The sequence below is a fragment of the Varroa destructor genome, unplaced genomic scaffold, assembly GCF_002443255.2.
Source record: "Varroa destructor unplaced genomic scaffold, Vdes_3.0 BEIS01000001.1, whole genome shotgun sequence".
Classification (NCBI taxonomy): domain Eukaryota; kingdom Metazoa; phylum Arthropoda; class Arachnida; order Mesostigmata; family Varroidae; genus Varroa; species Varroa destructor.
The window spans coordinates 32,829,624-32,843,117 of record NW_019211454.1 but is presented as its reverse complement, the minus strand read 5'-3'; the positions used below and the strand labels follow the sequence as shown (position 1 = coordinate 32,843,117).

The following is a 13,494-nucleotide window of genomic DNA, read 5'->3' as shown; positions in this document are numbered from 1 at the left end:
GGAAGCCATACAAAGGACCGTAACAAAGCCATACACTTACCGTTGAAAAGGCTGAGCTTCAATAAAATTGGTATATTTGTACAGCAAATTGCAAAACAGCAAACTAATCACCCTATAAACGGCTATAAAACTCCTGTATTTGCGCCGCAAGGATGATTGTTACTGTCAGAGAGGTTTTGGCTGCAAAATATTTGCTCTGATCTGCCACATGTGACACAAAATTACGACTGCAAAAAAATAAAGTGATTTTTGGATGGCAACTATTTTGTCCTTACAAATGCATGTTGTCGCACTTTACCAAGACTAATTCCCTTTTAAAGGTTTATTAATTTCAATAAAACTTCGATTTCTTTAATCAAGTCACCAAATGAAATCTCATGCAAAGTTCTTCTATGTAACAAACTTACTTTCGAATTTATTTTTAATTTTGGCCTGTGAGATAAGATCTATATCTATTAGCTTTGCTTTGACTCCACGTTAGGTATTTACGGATATACGTATTGGACTTGATGACGCTATATGGCGTGTCTATGAGCTAATGTAGCTCTTGGCTAGCCCAGTGTTTGTGAATGCCCGATAGCTTTAACTAATGATTTCTATATCAAATTCCGTAATTGAGCGTCAAACTGATAAACCTTACCTTGTTGTCACCTACAAAAGGATCCGCTGTTGCATTGTAGCGTATTGTTTGTACAATACGCTTAAGGCAATACGCTGCTATAAAAAAGCATGTTCCTGATTTTTGGTTTGCTTGTTAGAGGTTAGTTGCGAATTTATTAGTATATATCATTTAAGCTAGAGCACTGAAGCGCTTTTAAAATGCCTGAATAATGTGCTCTTTATCGTTTTTAATAATCATATATTGACTCCTCTACTTTATTGTCTACTACTCAAGTGGTCGCTTGTTTCGTGGGAAATGATTTTTTGTGTACTGGGTTATTGGATCTTAGTAAGTTATTCAGTGATTTATTTTCCATGAGTCGCATTGAATATGCGCATCTGATGCTACGCAATACTGCGCTGGTTTTTCTTCCATTCCAACTTACAGCGAAAGCTGACATGCTGGGTCCGAATTCCTTGCAGTTGTTCTGTTTCTTTACTGCACTACCCCAGTTACTGTGGCACACTGTTTAATGTTCCATTGCAGTTTTTTCATTCTGGTTTTCCACTATGTTCTACGAATGACCCCGCTACTTTGCTTTATCGATTTTTTATTTATCGATCGAAGTTTTATCGATTCAATCACATTGCTTTTGTAATTCCATGACCCAGCGGTAATTATTCATCTTGCCTTTATTTAAATAATTCATTATTGTTCTCTAAGCACGATGTGATACTGCAGCAAATGTTCCACTCTCTGCGTTAATAGGCCTTGGCATAACTGTGGAAAGCCTGTTGCACCAATCAATGAAGATCCGTCTGATACGAGTAAAAAATTGAGCCTATACTGTTCTTACTAAACCGGTATTTCACTGTCTCGAGGTACAGGAGTCTCTAATTTGTTGGATTTTATGTATATGTTAGACCGTTGGTTGACTCGGATTTTTTTCTAAAGAAAACGCTATATTCGGCTTTATAGCACGAAATTAAAAAATATATATATACTTTGATTTGAAATCTTCATTCTCTGGAGCTCAGCCTTCTAATTTAAAGCAAACGTCGGGAGAATTAAGGCCATCTCTAGAAAAGGACCATGTCCATTCCAACCATGATCACAGAATCTCAAAAAAAAAAAAAAGATTTGCCGAACATAGCCTCAAGTGCGACTAAGGTCTGCTAGAGCCTCTAGAATAAAAAGAACAAATCGACTCTATCATTTATTTTTCGTATAAGACAATCAGTTTTTCTGAATCAATTGTACCGTAGCGTATATATATATATGTATACATGAAGTTCTAACCATTAGGTGTAAATTACATGTTCCTGTGATAGCTTAGTGGGTAACGTATTGGCCTGGTAAGCTTCGGGACGCGTTGTGGTTTGGATTCTAAGCCGGGCTCTGGCATGAGCCAGCCGTATGATGAAGGGCGATAACGGAAGTACAATAGAACTGTGCAGGACATTGAATGACTTATGCGCCAACAATGTTATCAATTTTCACGTATGGTATCACGTGTCAGAAGCTTGTTTGGAGCAAAGTTACAGCAAGTTCCGTTTAGTCGTAAGCGAGAATGCGGAGTCAAAAGCCCTCAAGATTGTAGGGTACGATTTATAAGCTAATGAAACAGTAACTACTGCTTTCATGACATGGGATGCATATTCGTTAATTTATAATGTCTTCTTTTAGAAGTGGTGGATACATCTCTGCTAAAAGTTGAATCAACGGACGGTTATGACAGCGCTGAAGCTACAGCGACTTTTCAAAAATATGGACAAATCACACCGAAGGACGCTTGTCTGGAATACGGCTTTGTAAGTGGTAAAATTTGTATTTAAGAATGGCATAGATACTAAGACACTGTACCGATTGTTGTTACTTAAAAATATCAACGAGCATTTTTAACCAGTATATATTACAAGCTCTGAAGTGAAGAAAGTGTACGTTTTATTTATAAAATTTTATAAAAAATATATTTATTTGGAAATCTATAAAAAGGTAAATTTTATACAAAATTTATAAAAAAAATGTTAACTTTCTATTTTTCTTCACGGGAAATGCGGATTTGTAAGACGTTTGAACTTAGAGGATGCATCGTGACATTAAATATGTTTAAATGTTCGGCGTCTAATTTGAACAATTCTATGAGCTTATTTATTAGTTATTTCTATTAAATATGTTAATTATTTTTTAAAATGTTTCGCAACGCATACGAAACGTAAACCAATCAAAACACTGCTGTTTTAACTAGTTAGAATTGACTCAAAATTGAAATATTGAAAAATAGTCATCATCGTGGAAGCAAGCATCGATAATTATAAACAAGTAGTTAACCTAAGCAAATGTTTGCCACCTTGCTGCTGTATAATCTGTGTTGGACGATTAGTTTACGGTAGAAGCTCAATAATACCTTGATCATAAATGCCCAACATCACGTTAAGCCGACGCCCTGCATCGTCGCAGGTAAACGCACACATAATCGCGTAATCACCGTACTTGAAAGAGGGATTGTCGTGGACTTTACAGTGGGACTAAGCTAGAAATGGGGATGTACAGGAAATTCTGGGTGAATTCGGTGAAATTGATGCATTACTTGATAACATTCTGTGCCTAAACTTGTCGAAAGTTTCGAAAGGCACTGAGAGCATTGAGCTCACTTTACATTGACGACTTTTGAATGTGAACCGATTGCACATTAAAAGGTGTTAATTAGGTCGCATGCTCTATCGAACGTACTAGGGGGCGTGTGCATTTTGGTCTAACGTGTTTGGCAAAAAAGGCTAATGTCATCATAACGAACACGTTAATTTTATTAGGCATAACGTTATAAATATCTATATTTATCGAAGAAACCCTTTAGTGCGACGATTTTTTATCGAAGTGTCGACCCATATATTGGGTAAATAATGTGTTAATATAGGGAGTGTTTTTACTTTTTGTACAATCCTTGACGTTTGAATTCAATTTTCCGTAGTCAACCGTAGCTAGTACGAAAAGAGGACTGCAAACAGTTAAATAGCTTAGGATATGGTGTAAATTTTATTCGTTTAGACTTATTCATTCGAATTTAACAAAGATATATACTAAATACTTAAAAGAAAAATCAAGTTTTCTTTTCAAGTAGTAAAAGCCTAGCAGCTATGGTCTGGATGGTAAAGGTCCTGAAGGTAAAACTTTATTTAAAAAATTTTTTAAAAATTTGTAAAAATGCATTTATTTAAACACATTTATTGGACTATAAAAGTATTGCACTTATTGCAGAGCTTTTATGCATCATTTTTGTAAGGTATTTTCAAGATGGGGAAAGTATTATAATTTCGGTCTTTGAAAAACGACAGCGTCTGCCGGCTGAGATTATCTCTTATTTCTCAGGAGTCTATGCCTTGTATTGCAATGGAGGGGTCATTGTTGTTTACTTATCTACCTCTCTACACTCATTTAGATCCTTAGTCCCAAATCGGTATGGGTTGACCAGAGATAAGTCAACCTACAGACAACTGTTGAAGACTGCTCACAATTAGGCTCTTGCTAAAAATCATCACTTTGCACTGTATAGGGTTTATTTTGATTTTTCCCATAACTTAGCAAAGTGTATCATGACCAGTTACGATTAATCTTAAAGATGTTTGCTTTCGGTATGAGTTTCAGGTTACGTACTGGTGTGGCGCTTATCTAACGGATCGATCATTCAAAGGGAAAGTCGGACACTATTCGTTACCGTAAAGATTTTACCCGAGATCCTTAGGGCTCTTATCTAGGCACTTTTTAATACAGCAAGAATGGTCAAGGCTTCTAAGTTCTATACGAGCATGTCGCTATCAAATATAAAGTATGCCTCGACGATCTAAAAATCTTTGTCGAGATAAACCAGGCAACAGATGTAGCTTCAGATGATCGGGTCCCGTGTGTGATGGCATACAAAAACATACGTATCACTCTTGAAGCAGATTTTAAGTTCAGAAAATATATTGTGACTCTTCAAAGACAATCTCACTACTATGCAATCTTATATTACGAACTTTTTCTTATGAAATTCAAAATTTTGCTTGAACTTTCAAAATGCACTGGTTGTTTGTAAATAATTGTCTTTCTTATAAAGACGGTGTCCTTTTCATCGTAAAAATATAAGGACGCTAAAAAATATTTAGGATGGTTTTCTAAAATGGGTAACATGAAAAATGTGGTGTGAGTTTATTGAGCGGGAAAGCATTGCATTTTTCAACAAAGATTATGATCTGTGTTTGTTTTGCGAAATATGTAAGGACAGATCCAGCAATTTAATTATAATTAAGAAAAGTAATCTGCGTAGTGGTGTGTCTGTGATTGTTCCAGAAATAGTCACTCTTGAGAGTGCTAACAGTTTATTTTCACGGCGGATAGCAAGGCTAGCAGATAAAGAGCTCGCCCTATGCGACTATTTTGTAACAAGTTCGTAAACCCTTGAAACAGAAAAGACCTTGTATTGTATTGCAAAACTACATGACAGCTAAATATTTATTGTTTTTTATATTTTGAAAATAGGCCTAGTCAAATTCGTATAATTTGCGAAGAATGGCGTAACAAAAGAAAAAGTCACCTGCAAAAAAAGCAATCGGTATATTGTAGTTTAATATCGCAAATAAAGCAGCATTAAGTTATTGTTTACCATGTTATCAAAAATGAAAAAAGCATGTACGAACTGCATTTATGCCTACGCATACAACATTTTTGCTACTCCAGCGATAAAGAAGTGATCAGCTTCTTCTTATTTATTGGTCTTTGAATGCTTTAGACGGAAAAAGCAACCGCTGTTCATCCAGGCTTGAGTTGTTGCGTGCAGTGTATCGCATTAAGCTCTCGCCGCTATGCCCGATGGGGCAAAATGTGGCCTCGAACTTGTAAGTCTTAGTTTTGTATGTAATTTTTGAAGTTTCAGAGATTCACAAAGCTATATAGCATATACTAATAATAATAATAATAATAGAGCTCTATAGGCTTGCTAACCTAGAGGCTCTATAGGTTGTTCACCTTGAGTATTCTTTACTTCTATAAAATAATTATCTAGTCACAGGCATATTGGTGTATGTCTAATAGAATAAATAACGTTCATACTTGTGTTCCCTATTTCATTATTGCATGGCTTTTTAAGATACATACATATATATATTTCTTAAAAAGAGTCATTCGGGTGGACAAACTGCCGTCAAGCAGATAAAAGCTTCCCTCTTGATCTCTTTTGACCACATAACCAAATCATGCTAAGTGGGATAGCGTATTTCAGATTAGCCGACTTTATTTAATTAAATGTGACAAAGATTTCCAGACACCTTGCTTACGTCAACCTTGTTCGGAAAAATCCAACACATTTACATCATGGAAGATGCAGAATCATAGAGCTACATAATTTTATAAACAATAAGCTGATGTAGTGTCTTGTTACCCGCCAGATATTTTTTAAACTCGATCTGAAAAGGCAATCCCATCTCACTCTTGACAAGAAGGGACATGAGAGAAAAAAATATTCAGTTGTCGAAATAAAAAAAATGGCACTAAAAATTTCGCCCCTGCAATGAGTTGCAGGGACGAGTGGTAATGTTTTCATATTGGGGTTTTGCATCTTTTTTCAAAGCTTAGTATCTCGCAACCATTTAGGCGGTTAAACATTGTCATTAAATCACGTCAGCGGAGCCATTTATCGAATTGCATTAATCAAAGACAGCCTTTATGCAAAAAAGTGCTCATACTATAGTTAATTCGTATTTTCTTTTTAAAAACATTTCAGTGTCTTATAAGTACAAGAATAATATATAACTAGAGAACAGCGTGATAAATGATAGAAGTATGCTATATAAATGCAATATATAAATGGATTACAGTCGAAGCTCGCCACGTGTATTCACTAAAGTATTTCATCCACTTGTGCAATCTATATTAGAAATATATATTTTTACGATGTTTTTCATTTTCTTTGTCGTGCTAGCCCTCGATTATCATGAATCAGTCTACGCACCGTTGAATCTTAAGAAATTCTGGCTGTCCATCTGTGATTGTGTCCTGTATAAATTGAGTGTTTAGTTAAATGTTTTGACAAACCTTATCTGCTCACCTGGCATCTACTGCATTTATCCGAAAAACAAGATTATTTCACACTATAACCTTCCCTCACCAACCACTTATCGAAAAAATGATGTGCTGATCAATGGTCACTCGATGATCTAGAACTCTATAAGCTCCAGCATTATCTACGAACACTTCGATGCTATCAAGTTTTGACGTCACAGTTTGTAATGACGTCATCAGTCGTCACTTTATGCTTTCCTCCCTTCATAGACTCCATTCGAATCTCTGTGTAAAGAACGAATGATTCTTCTGGCCTTTTACTCTGTGATTCCTCTCCTTTATTTAGAGTTCATGATATTCCTCGTCATCAATGAAGTCAGCCGATAGCGTAAAATCGGTGGTAACCGTTTTTTGGATCTATGCAATGAAGTTAATAAGCATGCTAAGCTTGATAACGTTTTCGCTTCTGATTGAAAATATCTCAACGGCTGAAGGAGTTTTTATAAATTTAACTTTCTTTCGAAAAGTCTTCGGTGGTTGTAGCAACACTTCACCATATAATACTTGATGTATAACGCTACAGATTTGAGATAGTCTAGTACATATCGACAGTCCTTGTTACCGCCACTGTTGTTCCCGCTGCTGCTGTTATAGACAAATTTGGGACAGAGCATCTGGATGATAATTATTTTCATTTTTTATTATCACTATTATTTGGGCATTCATTTGCAAGCATCTGGTTTACACCAATAAAAGTAGGACAACAATGATAGCACTGAATTAAGTTATAGCTGCACTGGTGATGTCAGATGACGGCACAAGGATAAAAATGATGATGACACGACAACGGCGCCAAAAATAAATGTGTCAGCGGGATGGCTCGACATCAAACCGGTGATCGATGGTCGACACATAGTAAACGTTAAGGCCATAATTAATCGTAGAATCAATGCAAATGCTAATTATTTTCCTGTTTTTATGCTGAACACGAATGTACGAATGTACAATTAGACTCCATCAACCTGCTAGTATTCATAGCAGTACAAAATGTAGGGACAAAGAGATGACATTGTGAGACAATATCCTTACAGTTCAACTACACTGTGGCTGCAAATCGATATGCGTGCGCTCGAGCGCATTAAGAACTTCCGGGTTTCCCTAAACGGTAGTAACTTTAAGTGATTTGCAGGCAAGGCACAAATAGCCAATTTGGAGTACTACATTACGGAAGTACCGATGTTCCCTTTTCTGCAATATAAATAGGCTACCTTTTAGAAGAAAGGAAAAATACGGGCCTCGAGTCTTATTAAAAAAAAAGAAATTTTGGGTTGATGAAGAAAATACTAACGTTAATCAAACGTTAGTTAATGAAGATACTAGCTTAATAATAATAATATTTGAGAAATAAGTCTCTGCCATATCGGCTATTGTTTCTTACGCATTTACGTCGGACTGAAAAAGAAGGCCAAACAAGCAACAACCGGCACAAATTAGCCTAAAATGTGTGCCTAAAATTACATTGATCAAAGCAGAAATTTTTTATTGATCGACGAACGTTAACATCCCATTGCCGAAGTCAGACGATGATCCAATCCTTTGTCGAGGCTGATCAACATACACATATAGCTGTTACATCCTTAACTGTATTATCAAAATAATGAAAGAAACTTCGTTAATTCATAAAAATTGAGCACAATATAAGATCTGATTCATCATTATGAATATGTATTACCTAACCTGTTTTTGAATCACTCTAAGTGCCTGCTTGTTAGTAAATATAACGTTTACAAGTACGTTTATATCAGCTGTTTATCGCCCTATTTACCTAAGCTGTATTTAAATTTACTTTCTTACTATTTATCTATCGATTAAAAAGCTTACTTAAAGGCCCAGTCGAATGACAAGGCACACACTAACAGAAGCATTTTGAACAATCACTTACTTTTCAAATGTGGGTCGTCTTGCCAGAGTGACGTCATCCAGACGCAAATTCCGTCATTTTAACGACGTCTAAAGGGTTGCAATCAATTAGCTAGATTCAACCAAATAATAGCTTTTATATTACATGAAATAAGAACAGAATGCGCTAATTCACTTATTATCACCTGATGAGCGGAGAAAGGGCAGGTACGATCCGTAAGAGTGGGTACTATCAGTACTTTTAGCGAACACTCGCCTTTTGGTAGTTGTGCTGGGATAAACGGGCCGACAATTGACCATGAACGCTTAAGGCAACAGAACAAATGCGTTGCCGCTCGCACGGACACATTGCACGCAGATGGTGCAAAAAGCCACGAGTGGATCAAATCAGGATGCAATCATATCATCATGCGCGCAAATATTGAGATGAAGCATGTATTGGTTTGACTTGACGCAGTGACACTTTAGTATGCACTGAAATATACGTAGAATAGAGAAAGGGCTTATGAAAGGCCAACCTCATCGAATAGGTTTCACGCTAAACTGCTCATCGAGTGTATATAATGCAAAATGGGCATTCTGTTAACCGTGTATTACTGGTTTGAAAATGTTATGGTGTGAACAATATTCTTGGTAACAATTCGCTACTATTAGCAGTTAGTTCGATGGCAGGCCACCAGCTGTTGACTAAAATTGCCCTATTGAAAAAAATTTGTTATCAAAGGAATATACACATTAAACGCATGTGTTCTATATACTAAAACCTTTTTTCCAGCTTTAAATAACGTATGTATGTTCTGCACATTCTTTGCTTCGCAGCTGCAGGGTTTTTTTTCTAATTTTAAGTAGATGCTTTGAACTTGCAATTGATAAAAACATAAGAAAAACTATGGCCACATCACCAGTAATCGTTACGGCGAATTTTTTACATAAAATATATAGATTAATTCTAGAAAACAAAATATAGATTCGTAATAATAATCTAGTTATAGACTGCTAGCTAGTTCGATATTAATTGACCTAAGTAGAAGTTAGTGCAGTAAAAATATCACTTGGTTGCCCTCAAATGTCTAAGAAATACATATACCTCTTGTGTGTTTTAGATGTATCGAAACCACATATGCCGCAAGGGTCAGTGTATTCAAGGAGTATTTGGCGACTTTTTTCCGCTCAAGAACAAATGATCCTTTTTCCTTTGAAGATCGGATTCCGTACAGGAGACCCTTATCTGATGAGTTGTGTGGCAAAGATGACAAGATCGACATAATTGTATTGAAATTACACAAACATAAATTCAGAAACATATAAACTACGCCAAATACACGTGCAAAAAACCTACAGAAAAAAATCAAGAACTCGTGAGCTTGAATAATATTTTTTGTTTATAGTCAAACATATTTAGCGTGCGAAGTTATATATATTGAGACTCTTCTGCAAGAAAATGATCGCCCTTTAAATATATACGCATTTGTCGTTCGGACATGAAAAGGCCCACAAGCATTTTTAATAAGATTTTACTTACAGTGCTTAAAGGGACAAAATTTTGAACCAAATCTAAGTTTAAAAAAAAAGGAAAACCCAAAAACCAGTGTTAAATAAAAATGGACAGATGTAAATGAAATGCAAGTTTTTCAGTGCATCTTATAAATGACTAAGAGACCGATGTATAGATGATTCCTAACATAAGTTGGCACAGTGCACTTAGGCTTACGGTCACGCGTGGCATAGGGATGAGATAAAAACAAAAAGTTCTCACCTAAACAGTTATTAGTTATCACTGTGAACACTAATGTAGCATATAGTGATAACAGTGTAAATTAACTAATAGCCGTCACCAAGCGGCCTTAACTTTTAGGCTCATTGCCGTACTAAGCAAATCAGATGATCTTTGAATACGATGCAGATCATCGGATGTATTTACGACTACAATTCTCATATTTAATACAAATAATAAACTTCCATGCTAAATGTAAATTCGTGGGTCATTACAAAAATACGGAATTGATTTCACTAAAATTACGTTGACTAACGTATAGACCTGTTATATAACGAATCAAAATTTGTTAACTTTTTAAGTTCAAAAATTAGGATCAATATGTCTTGACGAAAATTAAATCCTGATTTCTGTTACTGAAAGATTGTGTTTTTGTGAGCGAATTTCAATATGGAAAATAAATTATCTTACTTTTAACAGGAATTGTCAATAATACCGCTCTAGCTATAGTAATTTGTTGAATCTAAGCTGTTCTTTATATGTTTACTTAGTCGGCAACGTATAGGGCGGAAATATTAGGACCATTATTCAGCGCACATGACGGTCTATATCCAGTTTGAAGGTATGGCTAGCTGTAGGCCTAGCTGTATGGTGACCTTGATATCAAGTATTCTTGAAACGATGGGATCAGACAGCCTACATCAGTATAGTTTATGTATGGCTAAACTGTGCCATTTTATACGTTAATTGGAGCTAACTACTGTTAACAATTAACTTTATATTCATAGACTCACGAGTATGGTGTATAATTAGAAGTGTCAGGGGAATGCCTGCCCGACCGACCAACCGGTAAGTGCGCAGTCATGACATCATGAGAAAGTGTCACAAAAAAAGTTCCGAATATTATTAGAACGAGGATAACGGGAAATAACGTTCGTAACAAATGAATAAAGTTGTATGATTCCGGAGCACTATTCATTGGCGTAGAAAATGATTAAATTGCTGTCTCTTACTTTGCTTTTAAATTAGCTCTGGCAGCTGCTGCCGTTATGCCGCTATAACTAATTGTTCGAATCGTCGTTAGTAACATGCAATAAAAGTTTACCAAGCTAAAATTTGCAAAAGACGAAAAAAACGTACCAGAGAAGACACCATTGTATCAAATGTAACTTTAAAAACTGACCGGCTCTACTTCATACTATCCGGCCAGCGTACTTTATTTGACATTTAGTTCATTTCTACTTTATTTAATAATAATATTATACGGTATCTAACATCTCTGAATTTAAACATATCTATGGTTGACTCCCCCTATGACAAGAAACGGTCAGTGGTTTCCTAACCAAGGCTCATGTCTATTTTTTCGTAGGGTGAATTGAATTCTGCGGGACATATCCTCTTCGTAGATAGCCTTGCAAATTTCGTAGTTGATGCGCCGTCGCTTTTGGGTGGGCTTCTCATAGAAACGATTACGTCTATATTGATCAAAAATACCTTCCATTCCTGTAAAGTCGTGCGCCAGAATACAAAAGCGTAGGGTCACATTATAATACCGGTCATCTTAACGAAACTGTTATTTGAAATGTAATCAAAGGGTGGTACAAGAGTGTTTTGTTTTTTATTTTAAATTCTTTACCTAATGCATATAAAAAATAGTAAAAAAAAAATGATGAGTTAGTGCGAGAACTTACAAATACCACATCCTCAACGATATGTATCCTGTATTGTATGCATTATCCTGTATTGTTTTTATCTAACACAGACTTTGAGTAAATGATAATTGACTGTCAATGTGGATCTCCACATAGGGCACAAGTAGTATTAAAGATTAGGATCTGCGCAAGGATTTCGCAGTTCTAACGGATGCCTCCTGTGCAAATTTGAATCTACAGGGAAACTTTGTAATTAAACAGAAAATTGGTAGATTCGAAAATCGTTGCAGATTAAATAAAACAATTAAATTATGTTACAACCGATGATATTTGTTAGCCAGATTCAGTCAGAACTACACATTTTCGCCGTGATTCATAAAGTGAAATCATATAGTGATTTAATCGTTCAGTTTAACCTTTAATTTATGAATTATGATGATAGCATTTGAATTTCTAGAAAGACTGTACGATTAAGTCGCTTAAGCTAGATTAACTGTCGCAGAACATACTGACGACCAGAATAAAATTAAAATATTAAAAATATTATAAAGTTAAAAAATTTCAAAGGTGGGGGTATGATAACAATTACTTTTTTATACAACCCCTATTATTACAGCTGCTTTTGGTAGAATCTGAATAGTTATTCTGATGCGCGCTGACAGCCCAACGCCGTTAGCTGGGTGCGTTGCGCCTTATTGAACAAAAAAGCCACGAACAACTTCACACTAGCGTAGCCCCGCCAAGACGGCGCATGATATAGATGACGTATAGTGGCGTAATATGTTTTTACTATTACTTCTATATATCATAATACATTACACAGCGACGATGTCTGTGAAGGGCTGACTGTGGCAGACACATGTAAGGTTTTAATTATTTTGTTTGTGTTGACCCCAAATACAAACACACCATATTGACTTCTGTTGATGTAGTACAAAGCACCCGTTGAAACATGCACAATATCGGATTGAGGCTAAACGTGTCCAGATACTTGCCTATAGGTTGTGTGCAATATCTCTAGTAATTTAGTAATAGAAAACCACAGCTGGACTACTATTTTGATTCGAAAAGTCGTTGCCTCACCGAGAATTCTGTTAAGAAGCCGGAACGCTTTGTCGACCTGTCCGTTTTGGACAAGCACAGTGCGACCAACAAATAACTTATGTCTCATTTTATATACACAGTTATCTAGTTGCTGTGACTTGGTTAATAATATCTAAAGTTTTAACTTTTCTTTTGGCTACACAACGGCAAATCCTGTAAACGATTGAATTTCCGGCGGCCGCTGGTGATTTTCGGAACGCTTTGTTTACATTTCTCTAGCAGGGCTAAATACCGACTGTAACGAAGATCGCGCACACTATCAGCGTTTAGCGCGTGGCGGCAAAGTCCGAACAGGGACAAATCGCTCTAACGTATATGTTACGAAGTGGATAAACTTGAAGCATGACTCAAAGAAGCCTATACAAGATAAGAATTATTGCACTGAGTCCGATAATGACTGAAAAGCTCATGATAAGAGATTTCAAAGGCAATAAACTATTTCACCCCATACATAGAAGTTCACAGCA

The 13,494-nt window shown here is 35.9% G+C and overlaps 1 protein-coding gene and 1 long non-coding RNA gene across 7 annotated transcripts; one reads left to right on the top strand and one right to left on the bottom strand.

The window, feature by feature from the left end:
* The first annotated feature begins 519 nt into the window (after positions 1 to 519).
* LOC147758535 (uncharacterized) lies at positions 520 to 10,748 on the top strand. 6 transcript variants are annotated; one of them, XR_015319118.1, is made up of 4 exons: positions 520 to 760; positions 2,288 to 2,412; positions 4,247 to 5,475; positions 9,661 to 10,748. It is a non-coding gene; the product is annotated as an uncharacterized LOC147758535 (long non-coding RNA). The 6 variants fall into 6 exon arrangements; XR_015319121.1 differs by lacking the exons at positions 520 to 760; positions 2,288 to 2,412; positions 4,247 to 5,475 and adding an exon at positions 8,664 to 8,988; XR_015319120.1 differs by lacking the exons at positions 520 to 760; positions 2,288 to 2,412; positions 4,247 to 5,475 and adding an exon at positions 8,996 to 9,172.
* A 677-nt stretch (positions 10,749 to 11,425) lies between these two features.
* Positions 11,426 to 13,257, bottom strand: mRpS21 (mitochondrial ribosomal protein S21). The gene is made up of 2 exons (XM_086977393.1): positions 13,007 to 13,257; positions 11,426 to 11,774 (listed from the first exon to the last, which is right to left on the bottom strand). Exons 1-2 carry the CDS (start codon positions 13,092 to 13,094, stop codon positions 11,599 to 11,601), a joined length of 264 nt encoding a protein of 87 aa, XP_086833519.1. The 5' UTR covers positions 13,095 to 13,257; the 3' UTR covers positions 11,426 to 11,598.
* Between the last annotated feature and the right edge of the window lie 237 nt (positions 13,258 to 13,494).